Raw genomic sequence first — 13,779 nt, forward strand, 5'->3', positions numbered from 1 at the left:
GTTGCCCTGAGAAAGAAGGGGGGGGGGGGAGTTTCTCATTTCAACTCACATTTCTTCTCACAGCTCTATTATACGTTTAAGTCGAGGCCCCCAAAGAACTCAAGGGCCCATATGGTGTTAAGTGAAAGCCAGCTGATCATGTTTTCTGGGGGAGGTGCAGCATCCCTAGCTTCCCATTGAAATAGGCAACAGAGAATTCAACTTAATATTCCCTAAGAAGCATAGCCTCTGTCTGCTCCTCGGTGCCACTGCAGTGGGATGTAAATCCAGCACCTTTGAACCAGCACCCCCTGAGGAGACAATTAGATGAATGGCTAGGCACGCCTGGTCAGCAGAACACTAAGCTGCTTCCATGTGAACTGTAGTACTAAGCAGCATTTGGAAGGGTAGTGAACTTTGAGATGTTCATCACGGAGGCTCTCTGTGTGAAAGGCAGAGCATCGCAGGACTTTGGTCTGGTCTGACTTTCCTAAGTTATCCAGACGTGAACTCCTCACATGATTTAGCTCCGTGCTGTTAAATACATGCCTTGACCTTCCAAGCATACCATATCTGTTCAACCTATGCCCTTGCTTCTAAAATCCAAACCTTTTTCATCACAAGAGCTGTGGGAGCTCTGGGACAGAAAAACAGTACTTTTGACAATGCAGGGACAAGGGGTGCTGTCAGTTGTGAGGTAGGCATATATCAACATTATCTTTGGGAGTGGAGTTACAGCATCCGATGTCTGGCCCAAAGCTGGTCTCTTTGCTTTCCTCCCTTCCCAGGACCCCTCTGGTTCCCCAATATAATGAGGAGTTCCTACTTTTCTCTGGTGGGTTGAAGGATGGGCTGAGGCACTTGAGAAATTCATTGAAGCTGAGCTTCCAGTCAGCATTTTCATCCGACAGCTCGATGAGGGCATCTACGCAGAGTCCCCTGGAAGGAAACACAGAGGCATGTTCTGCACAGGGCTGTCTGTACCAGGCAGGTCCCTGCTCTACTGGCTTCAGAGTACAGATGAGTGAAACCGGTAATAACTAGGAAGACTCTGAGATGCCTGGCAGAAGTGGCTTCTCTAAGGAAACCTCACTGCATATAGACAAAAGAAAAACAGACACAAAATACTCTCTTGGCTGTCGATGGGCCGGGAACTGAGGAGATATTCAGAACAGCAAGAATAGGACCCTGTTGACATCTACATGAGTACAGATGCAAGCACAGCCTAACCACAAGCAGCCTGTTCTCCTCAGTCTCATACACAGTGGGGCACACACAGAAAAATGGAAACCTCTCAAACTACATTTTCATGCGATGCTTGCACCAGCTCTAACTGCAGGCTGCCCATGAGCTGTGTTTTCCCCCCATCTTCCTTGCACTGGATCTAGCTACCAGGCAAGAGGTGATTAAAGTCCACTGGAAAGCTAATTTATTAGGAAATAAAAAAGACAACAAATTTTCCGTCACCCAACTCACCTTCTGGCTGCACACCTACTACATTTAAGGCAAAAGAGGGTTGGAATACCCGCCTAACGTGAAGGGTAGGGGTTGGACCGCTCCTTTTGGTGGTATTTGCACCTAATTAAGTGAGAAGCCACTTCATACACAGTTATCTTTGTTAGTCCAAGACCTAACTGGTATTTTCCATGAGTGGATTTTCATGCCCCCTTCTACCACATCTGGCCCCCTGGTCCTCCTTCTGATATCCTGTCCGCTGCCCACCTGAGCAGCTTGTTGGTTTCCTGGTCCACATAGGTGGTGATGTTGACAGCAGTCTCATTCTGCTCCACAAACTTCAGGAATTCAGTGGAGTCCAAGCGAGAATCGCCATTGTCAAAGCTCTGTAGGGAAAGATGGGAAGATGTGAGAGGGTCTGATTTATCAGTTCAGGGTACCCCTTCCTTCTCCTTCTTCCATATGTACTTAGCATTTTTGAAGCTTTAGTGAAACAGGTTGCATCATCCCTGTTTTGCACAAAGAACAGAGGCTCAGAAAAAAGCAGCAACATATCCATAGCAGCATCAGAACTGGGAGACATGATCCTAGCCTTGTTCTCACCGATAAGCTACACTGCCTCTCATTCACCTCCTGCTGCTTGATTTATGGCTCTAACCCCATTTCTTCTCTTTGTTCCAGCCAACTCTTAGCCTTCTTATATACCGCCTGTCTTAAAGCAGACCAGTTGCATTCAAGGAGGTGTCAGCTTTCCAATACGTGTAAATCCAAAGCTGTGCCTGGACTGTGACAGTGACAAAAGGGAAAATCACAGGAAGCAATTTTCTGCTGATCCCAAAGAAGGAACAATTTAATGCGACAGCACAACACCTCGCCACCAACTTCTTAAGGTCCTGACAGGACTCCTGGCACTGAAGAGCAGGATTTTTAGCCCTGAAATCCTGGCTGTACTCCCAAAGAAGTAATTGCATTTTGCCTTCCTGTTTGGAGATGTCATCTCACAGTGCTGGGCACTCAGCAGGAACTGCTGGGCCCCCTCAGAGACAGCTGCATTGCAGGGAGGGGAAAATGAATTCTGCACACAGGCTGCTGCTGGCTAATTTTTGCTGTGTGACTTGGGGCAGGTCACTGTGTCTCCTCGTGCAGTGCTTCCAGGAATGCTGGAAGAGACACTGCCTGTTGTGACCTCTGTGTGGTTCAGGAGAAACCTGTAGGGCCAGGAAAATTACTCTGCATGCTGTAGCCTGTGTATAACTGCCCCGCTAACATGTTTCAACTTCTACTAGACTTTAAAGCTTCTCGTCCCGCTATTTCTTGTGGAAGTGTCTGCAGTTCCCTTAATGACCCAGACTCAGTGAAGCTAGTTTTCTTGCCTTTCAATACTATGGTATGCATTTACATGTTCCCCCAGTGACCCTCCAAAACAGAGCAGCTTCCCACTACTGGCCTCACTCCTCTTGAAATAACGTCCTCCAAAGTCAAGGCCTGCCTGATGTACAACCCACATCCCAGTGATCCACACAAGTCAGGCTTCCAGGAGGGAAACAGCTTAATGCCACATCTACAAACCTCCCCAGAGGAGAGAAAAGGGAAAAGCTTCATGTCATCTTTGTCTCCAGTGTTTACTACCTGCAGGGCAGAAATCAGGCCATTTGAAGGGCAGCGCGAGAAGCCCCAGGGCTGGGCACGGCAGAATTTCTCCAGCTACAGCGGAGTCTCATTGGTGAAACAAATTTGTGTGTTTGAACCCATTTAGTTTGCTTTGCTTGTATTTGTCCCAAGTTGCTCCAAGCTCTGAATTCTGCTTTAAAAGTATTTCAAAGCTTTAAGGGTTGTTGATATGGTGTACTACCACCTGACAGAGAAGGAAATTCCCCCTTTGGTCTGAGAAAAGGTATAGCTTTGTCATGGAAACTTTCACCCACTTGTGCCTGGGATCAGTGCTCCAGAAAAAGGGGGACAATAAAGAGAACATGAGGCTGTCTGCCTCTAAGCTGTGGCCATGGGATTTCGCCAGTGCCCCGACAGGCATGGGACCAGCGGGGGTGACCGGAGTGGGTGCGGTGGCAGTGGAGCAAGCCAGTGGCTGGCTCATGCATTTCAGCAAAGCCCATGGCCCGGGGAAGACTGACTGCAAAGGCGGCTGGGGACAGCACCTTTGCAGGGGGAGGGAGTGCGCAGCTCCCCTCCGCAGGATGCCGCAGCTTTTGGGTGCTGGCAGGTGCCGGTGGGGGTGCCTGAGGCAGTGGGCCACAAGTGGGTTTCTGCAGACGGAGCAGCATTAACGACTACAAAGGCATAGATGCTCTCTGGGGTGCGGGGACCAGCTCCTCTATCTCACCAGGGGGTGCCATTGCCATGGCAAATTTGCTTGCAGCGCTAACTCCTGTCAGGCACCATTAATCTCTTGCTGTCAACAGCTTATGATTTAAACACTCTCCCCCTTTCCCCACCTGCTCCTCCAGCTCCATCCTGAATGCTTTGAAGTCTTTATCAGGAGCTGGGCGTGAGGGGGAGGGACGCAGCAGTGCATGCTGCAGGAGCATGGGAGAAGCGTGTGGTCTGCTGGTTACAGAAGGGTGTGGGGATGGGCTGAGGGACAGACTGACAGGGAGGAGGGAAGGGGAACGGGATTAGTGCAGGGCCCGAGACTCACGGGCAGTTCCTCTCTCTCTCTGCAGAGTGCTAGGGAACTGCCAGCTCTCAGCCACAACTGGGCCATACTCCTTGCAAGCAAATATTCACCTTGAAGCCCCCAAGTGTCCCCTATCCCCACCTCAACATGGCCTTGGGACTGTCTGGAACAAAGGATCAGCAGCCCCTGCCCCGGTTTCCTGCTCCTTCTACCTGCATTTCCAGCACTTTCACCCACCTTTTCTCCTCCGGCTATTTTTTGTACCCTGAGATCAGTTCTTCTCTCCCCTGCCACAGGCACACTCGGCCTGCCCTCCTCCTTTTCCCCAGGGCAGGTCAGATCCCCAGGGACGCTCCAGGTCTGGGCTGTCATGTAGCCATGTCAATGGCTCTGTCAGCAGCTGCTGCAGGCAGCCCGTAACACACCACACTGCAGGACATACCAGACCTCTCTGGCCCCCAGCTTGACAGGCCCATCACACACTGGAGCCTCTTGGGTGGGGGCATGGCAGCTGCTTTGCAGTGACAGGGCGAGAAATATTCTCTGGCCTCTGAGGCAGGTGCTGCTCTACTTGCCTTGAAATACTTGTCCAGGACTTCACTGTAGTTGCTGCCCTTGGAAAACCAGCCATCTGGGATAATCTCAGCTTCCAGCCACTGGATGACGCGGCGACGAAGCTCGTCCCTGTCAGACTGGTAGCAGACAACTGTAATGGGAGAAGGTGTAGCAGAAGAAAAAGCAAGGATGAGAGAAATGAAGTTGGCAGGGAGACCACAGAGAGACGACTGGACATAAAAGCCAACCAGCCAGCCCTAATGGCAGTTTGCAGGCCCCTCCATCCTTGGAGATGTGCCACTGCCAGATCAAAGCAGAGGTGCCACGTGCTGAACGGCAGATGGGCTGTGGGTGACACCATGTGGCAAGGCCAGAAAACGACACTTCTGCCAAAGCTCTTCTGCCTTCCCGTCCCTGAAGCTTGTGCAAGAACAATCCAGAGCTGACTCATCTTGGTGTGAAGAGTTCCCAGACTGAGGGAGGAAGGTGACTGACAGTGTCCCCAGGCTTCCCAATCCTGTGCAGAACAGGCATTTGGCCATCAACCCTCAAGTACCAAAACCTCCATCCTCTGCAAGGGCAAAGACTAGACTGAGCAAGCCTTTCCACCACGCTGTCCCCAAGACTTGAATTTTAGGGCCTACTATCTCAGGAGATTTCATTTCTTCAAAGCCCTGACTTGTCCACTCTGATTGGAAATGAGAGGGGGTCAAGTTGGGCTTGTTCACAGTGCTCTCCACAGTCACAGGTTTCTTTAGGTGGATATCACTTTGTGTGCTAGTACCAAACCATGCATTTACAAGCAAAACTGAAAGCCTAGATCTTCTGGCTTATGTGAGTTGTCACACCTGCCCAGAGGTCAATGGAGCCAGAAGGGAAATCGGTGTGTGTTCATGTCACTTACACACACTAAAGATCTCCTTCTTAATCCAGCGACTACAATCACAACCAGACAGACAGATGGGAAAAAAAAAACAACCTGTAAGGATTCTGCATGTTGAATTTTGAACTTCCTTAAAACTGCTTTAAGGTGGTGGCCATGCCCTGACATGGTCCTTTCCCTTAAGCTTGTACGAAGGTTTGCTCTCATCTGTCCTAGGAAGCTGAAGTTGATGATTATACAGCTCCAGCACTTAGAGGCCATGGATGGGAAAAGGGTCCCCTGATGAAGCACAGGCCATGGCCCCAAAATCCATAGTTTAAGTACACCAGACAATGCATAAGGGGAGAAACCAGGCACAGGGAATTGAAGAGACTTGTTGGCTGATGGGAGAAGAGGTTCAGCTACACCTCCTGACTCCCTTGACGATGCACCATCCATTACATAGCGCTGTCTCTCTGCCCCTGTGCCCACCGGTTAATCACTCCTGAAGCGAAGTCTCCTTTCAAAAGAGTGCTCTTGGAGTTGGGGACATAACTCCACAGTTATTGTGTCTTAGATCCCCAATGAATTATGCAAAAGATACCCCTCAGTCTGGGTGATGAACACAGCTTGTGTCCCTAGGGGCAAACTGCGTTTCATTGCACCTTGTACATACTGAGAGTCCCTGAGACATCCCAGCACATGAAGAGCCCAGGAGATGTATGAGCTCTGAAAGGTTACCCAGGAGTAAAGAGCTGGGCAATCATATTTCAGCTGATTTATCAACTCAGACTCTGCTACAGCCAGTGCAGAGGTATGACTTTTACGCAGAGCTGTACAACTCCCCCAGCAGACCTTCCTCCCCATCTCTTTTCCCAGATTCATGCAGAGGCCCCAGCCAGAAAGGGGATGGCTTCTTACCTGGACTTGCAGCTGGATTCTCAGACTTCTTCTCTGTTTATGGAAAGACAGAAGAGCACACCTCTGATGCAACATGAAGCAATACAAACCTCTTCCCACCCCGGGAGCCGCTTGGGCAAGAGCAGAGGAACCTGGGAGTCTTTGGAAACATGAGGGCCACATATATGATTAAAGGACTGGAACATCTGTCACCCCGAGGGGAGACTGAGGACTGTTTAGCCTGAAGAAGAGAAGGCTCAGGGGCAATCTCATCAGTGTTTATAAATCTGATGGGAGGGAATGAAGAAGACTGAGCCAGACTCTTCTCCGTGGTGTCCAGTGACAGGGCAAGAGGCAGCAGGCACATTATTTAAACACATGAAATTCTGTCTGAACATAAGGAAACACTTCTATACTGTGCAGCTGGTGTAGCGGTGAGTTAAACGGCCCCACCGTTGAGACAAAATCCTTGCTCCTAAAGTTCTTGAGGTCCCTCATGAACATGGATGGTCGTATGGACTTTGGGGGTTTATCCCAAGAGTCCGACCTTTCCCCAGCAGGTAGACTGAGAGACCTGCCTGGCTGAATCCATGAGCTCAGAGCGAGGCAGGCAGGAGCAAGAAGTTGCCCTCCCAGCAACCCAGGGAGACAGAAGCTCCAAGATCCCGCCACAGCCAAGGTGTCAGGGACCTGAGTGCACTAATGAGGGCCTTAATGGCCCTGCCAACCTCACCTAGGGCCTCCATTCACACTCTCTACCCATGAGCCCAGGAGCTCCATTTCAGCTGACGTCTTGGCCCCTAGTCCTTGCCTGGGATTATGTTGCAGGTATGCCTGTCTCCAGCTCTGTTGCAACCATTCCCATACCTGCCATAGACCCTGTTGATCTAGGCCCTGACCTGGTGACTGTCTTCCCACCTTGGTCTCAGACCTGCTATAGACTGCATCAGTATGGACTTGTCTAGCAATTATTGGCGTGTGCCTGATCCTGGTTACCATCACCAGAACTGATCCTGACCTGATTTCATGGCTTGACTTCAGGCCTACTTCATCACCACAAACTTGCCTGGTGATCTGGACTCTTGGTTGAACCTGGCTACTGTTTCCAGGCTTGCCCTGTTTACCCTGATCTGCAACTGTAGTACAGGGTCCTGGCCGGCGAGACCTCTGCCTTGCCTTGTTATCACGCTTGGCTCCCATCTCTCCCTCCCTTAGAGAGCAGCAGGCCCTCATTGCTCCCTGACACAGGGTTACCTTTACAGTGGCCATCGTAATCCACCTGGATTTTGGAGCCAGTGAGGCAGGCATCACGGTGCAGCTCACAGTGGTTCAGGTACGTCTTGCCATTGCTACCGCACACAGGCCTCTTGTGAGGTTTGCATTGCTGTGAGAGAGCCAGAGAAGACAGCATTGTACCTGCCTCTTTGGGACAGCTAGAGGGAGGCAGGTGAGTCCCAGCATCAGCCCAACTCAACAGAAGCCCTTGGCACAGACCTCTTAGCCCAAAAGGTGTTTGGAGCAGGCTGAACACTCCCATCGCCACCCCAAAAAAACCCACACAGAGGAGCCCGTGGGTGTGGGTTCAAAGGCTTCACTTTATCCCAGCCTCCGTCACCACCACCACCACAAGAGCCTTCCTGAAAGCAGAGCCCAGCAGAGAAATCAGTGCCCAGCTGTGCTGGCTTTGACTGGGATAGAGTTAATTTTTTTCCATAGTAGCTTGTATGTGCTGAAAACAGTGTTGATAATACAGGGATGTTTTCGTTATTGCTGAGCAGTGCTTACACAGAGTCAAGGCCTTTTCTGTTTCTCACACCACCCCACCAGCGAGTAGGCTGGGGGTGCACAAGAAGACCAAAGGGATATTCCACACCATATGACGTCATGCTCAGCATATAAAGCTGGGGGAAGAAGAAGGAGGGGGGGGACGTTCGGAGTGATGGCGTTTGTCTTCCCAAGTCACCATTACGCGTGATGGAGCCCTGCTTTCCTGGAGATGGCTGAACACCTGCCTGCCGATGGGAACTGGTGAATGAATTCCTTATCTTGCTTTCCCTGTGTGCGCGGCTTTTGCTTTACCTATTAAACTGTCTTTATCTCAACTCATGAGTTTCCTCACTTTTACCCTTCCGATTCTCTCCCCCATCCCGCTGCGGGGGGAGTGAGCAAGCGGCTGTGTGGGGCTTAGTTGCTGGCTGGGGTTAAACCACAACACCAGCATAAATACTGAGTGTAATCCCGCAAGTGCTGCTCTGTGTACCATGGATGTGCCTGTCCAGAGGTGTTTCTGTGAATCTGTTCTGTGCACCTCTGCTTGCTCAGCTCTGTTGCATGTCTTTGTAGACTCTGCTCCACCTTTCTGCAACCGAATGTAGAATAAGCCATCAGCCATGAGCAAACAGCACAGCCTACAGCAGAGGGAAAGTTTACCAGGGCCACTGTTCAGGCTGTGAGCTTCTTTCTTGTGTCCCTTTCAGTCTGGCCAAGCCTACCCAGAGCGACAGACTCCCTTCCTGTTAACAGTGCATTTCACTCTCCAGTGCCCAGGCTGGCCGCATCGGAGCTGCAGGCTCTGAGGGAAGTGGGAACAAAGAGCCTCACACCCATTCCCAGGAGCCAGGCAGGAATGGTTCGAAAGCACGGGGCAGAGTGGAGTATGGAGACACTGTGTCTCTACAGCTGGGAAAGGCTCTTCTAATCATCTGCAGCTCCCTGCTGGATGGAGCTATTCATCCTCACAGCACTCTACCACAATTATTTCCATTTTACAAAAGCTGATTTTTAGTAGGGTGCTTGTAACCTCCCCAAACAAGACACCAGTGAAGGCAGGTGTCTTGGAGCTCGCAGACCACGCCCTATAGTGCCTTCCAAAGCCAGCTGCATATCAATACCCCACTGGGCTTTCCCAACAAAAGACCTCCAGCCAAGTCTCCTGTGCATGTAAAGACCCTAGGCAGTTGTGCGAGTAGCACAGCTGCAAGCCCCAGACAATATCTGCCCTATAGGGCTCTTCCCCCACACCTCACTGGGAAAAGCCCTGCTGTTTGAAGAGCCACTGGGAATTTGCAGCTGCTCCAGAACAGCCATAGCCTCATCCCATCATGGGATTCTTCCAGCAACCGAAACCCAGATGGGGGGTGGCGGTGGTGGTGGTGACACCCATCCCAGACACAGAAGCTGTGCCGCCCTCCTACCTCAATGCAGAGGCAGGTTGGCTCTCCCTTCTCTGTCACTGTACACTCCCGCCCAGCTCCGCAGAAAACATTGGCACAGATCTTGGATTTGCTCCTTGGTTCTTCCTGCAAGGTACAAAGTAAAAGACACAAAATACATCAAGTTACCCGGAAGAGCAGCAACACAGCTTTAAAAAATAACACATTTAACTTCTAGACTGGACCAAAGAGCACCAAGGTGATAAGGCACAGATTACAGAACAAGAGACATGACTGCAATAGATGGACAGCCCAGACAATAACCAGGAGCAGACACAAGAACTAGGGCTACAGCCCCAGCGATAGAGAGCTTCCTTGAGGTCATTCCTGGAAAATCACCTAGAAGAGCTGGAGCAACCATGAGCAAGAGAAAGCCTAGCACGAATGGCAAGAATAATTCGCTCATGTCAAGGACTGCCATCTTAAAAATTTTTTTCATGGAGGGTAGGGAGCAGAAATGTATTTGCTTGAGACATTTAAGAAGGTGGTGAATATAACCCTGGAGAAAGGTGTGATACCAAACAGACAGAAGAAATCGCCATCAGGCACCAGATAATGCCCCTGTCACAAAAAAACCTCACAAAACTACAAGACCCATTATCTTGCCTCCACTGGTCAAGATTATACACTTCAAAGGAAGAAACACTGTCATAGGTAATTATACAGTAACCTTCTCACAGAGAAAATTTCTTCCTGGTCCCTGACAGCCAGCAGTTGACTTATGCCCTGCAGCACAATTTATACGCTTTACAGTTTTCTCCCAGCTAAAGTCATTGCAAGTATTCTTGTTGTTCACATAACTGTTGAATCCTTTTTTTCTGAGTCCCACTGCGTTCCCAAACTGGTGACACCTAGCAGGGAAGACTTCCACAGGTTAATCATGTTTTCAATAAAACCACCATTTACTTTTATCAGTTTAATGTCTTTTTTTTTTTTTTTAAGACTTTTAAAAGAGAAGACTGTTCCAGGGGTTCAGACTTTGGAGACCCTGGTTTAATTCCCTACTTTGTCATTAATTTCCTTTGTGACTCTCATTTCATCTAACGTTTTCCACCTGGAAGTTAAGTATCTGGTTCAGGCTCACCAACTGGCTTCCTCAATAGTTTTGTATCAGAGACAGAAGACTCAGGAATGTAAAATAATCAGTGGGATAGGCTGTGACTCTTCTCTCTAATAGACAAAGGGTTTTTTACCTTCTCATCTGAGTATTATTTGTAACCTCTTCTCATTTGTGGTATCTTTGTACCTCCATCATATACTTTTAAAAGTAGGTGATCAAAAAGGAGCAGAATTTGCCTGACGAGCAAGCGTTATTGATACATTTAATAACAAATGCTGAGCACATTTTTTCTCCTATTGCTTCTTTATCCTAATTTTCTTCTTTTTGTTTTGCTTTTAAACCACAATTTCACAGTGAGTTGTTGTCTTTACTGAACAGCCCACAGTGACAGCCAGATCATTTTCCGAATGACTTTGCCCCCATCTTCAGAATATTTTGTCTGCTGGCCTACTGCACAGTCATGAAGCCCAAGAAGGTCTTTTCAAAGCATAGCAGGATTCCCTCCAGGTTCGCATAGCGACAAACACCTTTCCTACTCTCTGCAAATGTTCCTATCTCGCTGCTTATCCTGTAAAATAAAAATACAGCATTCAGACACACCAGTCTTAGCTCAGAAACATACACCGTGTCCCAGGCCCGCTCACCCCATGAAGACAGTCTGTTATCCTCCCTCTGCCCCTTCGTCCTCCTTTCACATATTGTTTCTGAGCTATGAAAGACACTTTGCCCCTTCTGCTGCATTCACCTCTCCTTAGTTGCCTTCTGGTGCAGGGCTGGAGTACATTATCTAGGCGCTTCTGGGGTGGGATGGAGCAACATGAGTGCTTCACTGCACAAAGCAAACCTCACACAACTTAGGGCAAGAAAGGAAGAATAACTTATTTTGCAAAAAGCACAAAGGAAAACCAAATTCTCCCAGGCTGGAGTCTGGCTAGGGCACTCCCACACCTAAAATGCACTGTAGGCACCTAAGTGCTGATCTATTTAAAGGGTTTCAAACAACGCGCCCACCCCTTCACCGAACCAAAGACCAGGAAAAAAAAGAGCTAGACATGGCTTTGAACCGCCACCCACCAAGGTCTGTAATCTCGGTGCCTGGCAATAGATGGCAGTACTCTGCCTCTCCTTACCCATGGCCAGGCAGGACTGCCAGCAGCAGGCTCCCGGCCGTGCCCACCAATGCCAAACCTGGCTCTTGCCTCCTGAGTTGAGATTGCACTGCTGCAACCGCAGCCGGCCTCGGCAGGCGTCCGCAGGAACCGAGCTCGAGTTGCAAGACTCCTCTCCCCTCGCCAGCTCGCTGGAAACCAGGCCCGCGACGCGGCTGTCCTGGCCACAGCTCCCTCCCCTGTAGCGCCGGAGCCCAGGAGCCGTCCCACAGCTCTCCCACTGGGACCTGGGGCAGGGATGCCGGCAGGGGGACACCGCCAGAACAGCCTCTGAGGACAACCTGCCTCCTGCCAGGCTAGAGAGCCATGATATTCTGATTTTTCTTATTAATCAAAGCAAGACGGTTTGGTGGTTGCTGCTTTGTTGTTAAGCTGTCCTAGGCTGGCAGTGGGTTGGAACTGGTTGCCACATCCCAGCACGGCTGTCTCCACCCCAGGGGTTTGACAGAGAAAGAAAGAAATCAAGCTACTCTGCCTGCCTGCCCTCTCACTCTGGCACAGGGTTTTTCAGACTCAGCTTGCTCATCCTCCCTCCTGGCAGCAGCGGCCATGGCAGGAGCTACCAGGCTGGGTGCTGGCTCCACCTTTAGTGAAAGCAGCTCTCAGCTTCCACCCCAGTTCCCAGAGCAGTAACTCAGCCCCCTGTGCCCCCCATCCTTGCAGTGCTCACCCCACAAACTGTACTTTCTCTATCGACAATCTACAAACCATAGCCTCTTCTACTCGTATGCCGCCCCCCCCCCCCCCAATCCCCAAGAACCTCACCTCCTTTCTTCACCAGACATCGCCTCTCCTAGCCTACATCTACCCACCTTGCACCTGCAACCTGACCCACTGCGGCTGCTTCACAGGTCAAGGTGTGCTCCTCTGCCAGGCACTAGCAGCTGCTGCTGCAGATCCTGCCTTCACCTCCTGCAAGAGCCAGAAAACACTCTCCTCTGACAGCCTGCACACAGATGAAGTTAGCAGTTGCCACCGCTACCGCTTGGTATCGCCACACGGCTCTGAGGTGGTTCACAGCATACTGCAGGGTGGGAGCTCCCTGCTCTAGCAGCTCCCGGCCACCTTCCCGGCAAATGCCTGAATCTCCTGTGCGTAACTGGGAGTGTAACAGAGACAGCGATGGATGAATGAAGAGTACAGTGGGGGTCTGCGAATGAGGCTTTATAATCTTCAATCCTGATTCTCTGGCAACCTCCCAGATGCTACCAGCCCAACTAGCTTCTTGTGATAGCTATTCTGATCCTACCTTGGACCTTGTCATGTTTATTCTTTATAAAGCTCCATCTGCTGGAGTCATATGAGTAAGCGGGGATGGCAGCTGCCACTTCCGTATTGAATAGCTTGTCCTTGCACCTGCCATGTAAAAGCTTGAAAATGTGAACTGCAAAAGTTTAAATGCCAGGTCATCAAAAAAAACCCCCAAAACACTCCACAGTGTATTATGTGTTTAAATGCCATAGCTCTTAAATTGATTTCAGGATTTGGGGGCTGGAATCATGTTTTTTACACTGCTTCCTCCCTGCAAGCTGCCATTGCCTTTTCTGTCACTGTGGGCTTGGGAAGTGTCACTTGTCCCTGTGCACAGTGTGCTCGGGCAGGCGGAAGGGAAAGGGCAGAGAATCGTTATTAATTGCTGCATGGTGGCATTTACACCGCAAGCCGTGACAAGGCAGTTCCCCTCTTCGGCCTTGGGTGAGATGCCCAAGCTCTCTCCATTTGGGCAATGCTTTTAATTACTCCTTTGCTAGCCAGAGAGCAAGTGGGAAGGCGGTGAGCATGAAGCCAGGGCAGGAGCGCCTGGACTCCAAGCATCTGCCATGGCACAGGGGCACTCCTGACTCTTCACCCCGTGGCCTCTGCAGAGGCACAACCTCCTCAGACATCTTCTCGGGCAAAGACCATGGAGAAAGCTGTTTGCTATGGCTCACGGGCCAGAAACTCAGGGCAGC

At 50.3% G+C, this 13,779-nt stretch overlaps 1 protein-coding gene across 1 annotated transcript in view; it reads right to left on the reverse strand.

The window, feature by feature from the left end:
* Nucleotides 1–12,353, reverse strand: part of FSTL1 (follistatin like 1) — a 16,290-nt gene extending 3,937 nt beyond the window's left edge. Inside the window, exons 1-8 of the mRNA XM_009274720.2 lie at nt 12,319–12,353; nt 11,847–12,054; nt 9,581–9,709; nt 7,641–7,770; nt 6,408–6,440; nt 4,645–4,775; nt 1,702–1,820; nt 806–918 (exon numbers count right to left, since the gene is read on the reverse strand). Of these exons, the coding sequence (XP_009272995.1) occupies nt 806–918; nt 1,702–1,820; nt 4,645–4,775; nt 6,408–6,440; nt 7,641–7,770; nt 9,581–9,709; nt 11,847–12,054; nt 12,319–12,353 (898 nt within the window). The remainder of the gene's footprint in view (nt 1–805; nt 919–1,701; nt 1,821–4,644; nt 4,776–6,407; nt 6,441–7,640; nt 7,771–9,580; nt 9,710–11,846; nt 12,055–12,318) is intronic.
* Between the last annotated feature and the right edge of the window lie 1,426 nt (nt 12,354–13,779).

Source organism: Aptenodytes forsteri, unplaced genomic scaffold, assembly GCF_000699145.1.
Source record: "Aptenodytes forsteri isolate BGI_AS27 unplaced genomic scaffold, ASM69914v1 Scaffold379, whole genome shotgun sequence".
NCBI lineage: Eukaryota > Metazoa > Chordata > Aves > Sphenisciformes > Spheniscidae > Aptenodytes > Aptenodytes forsteri.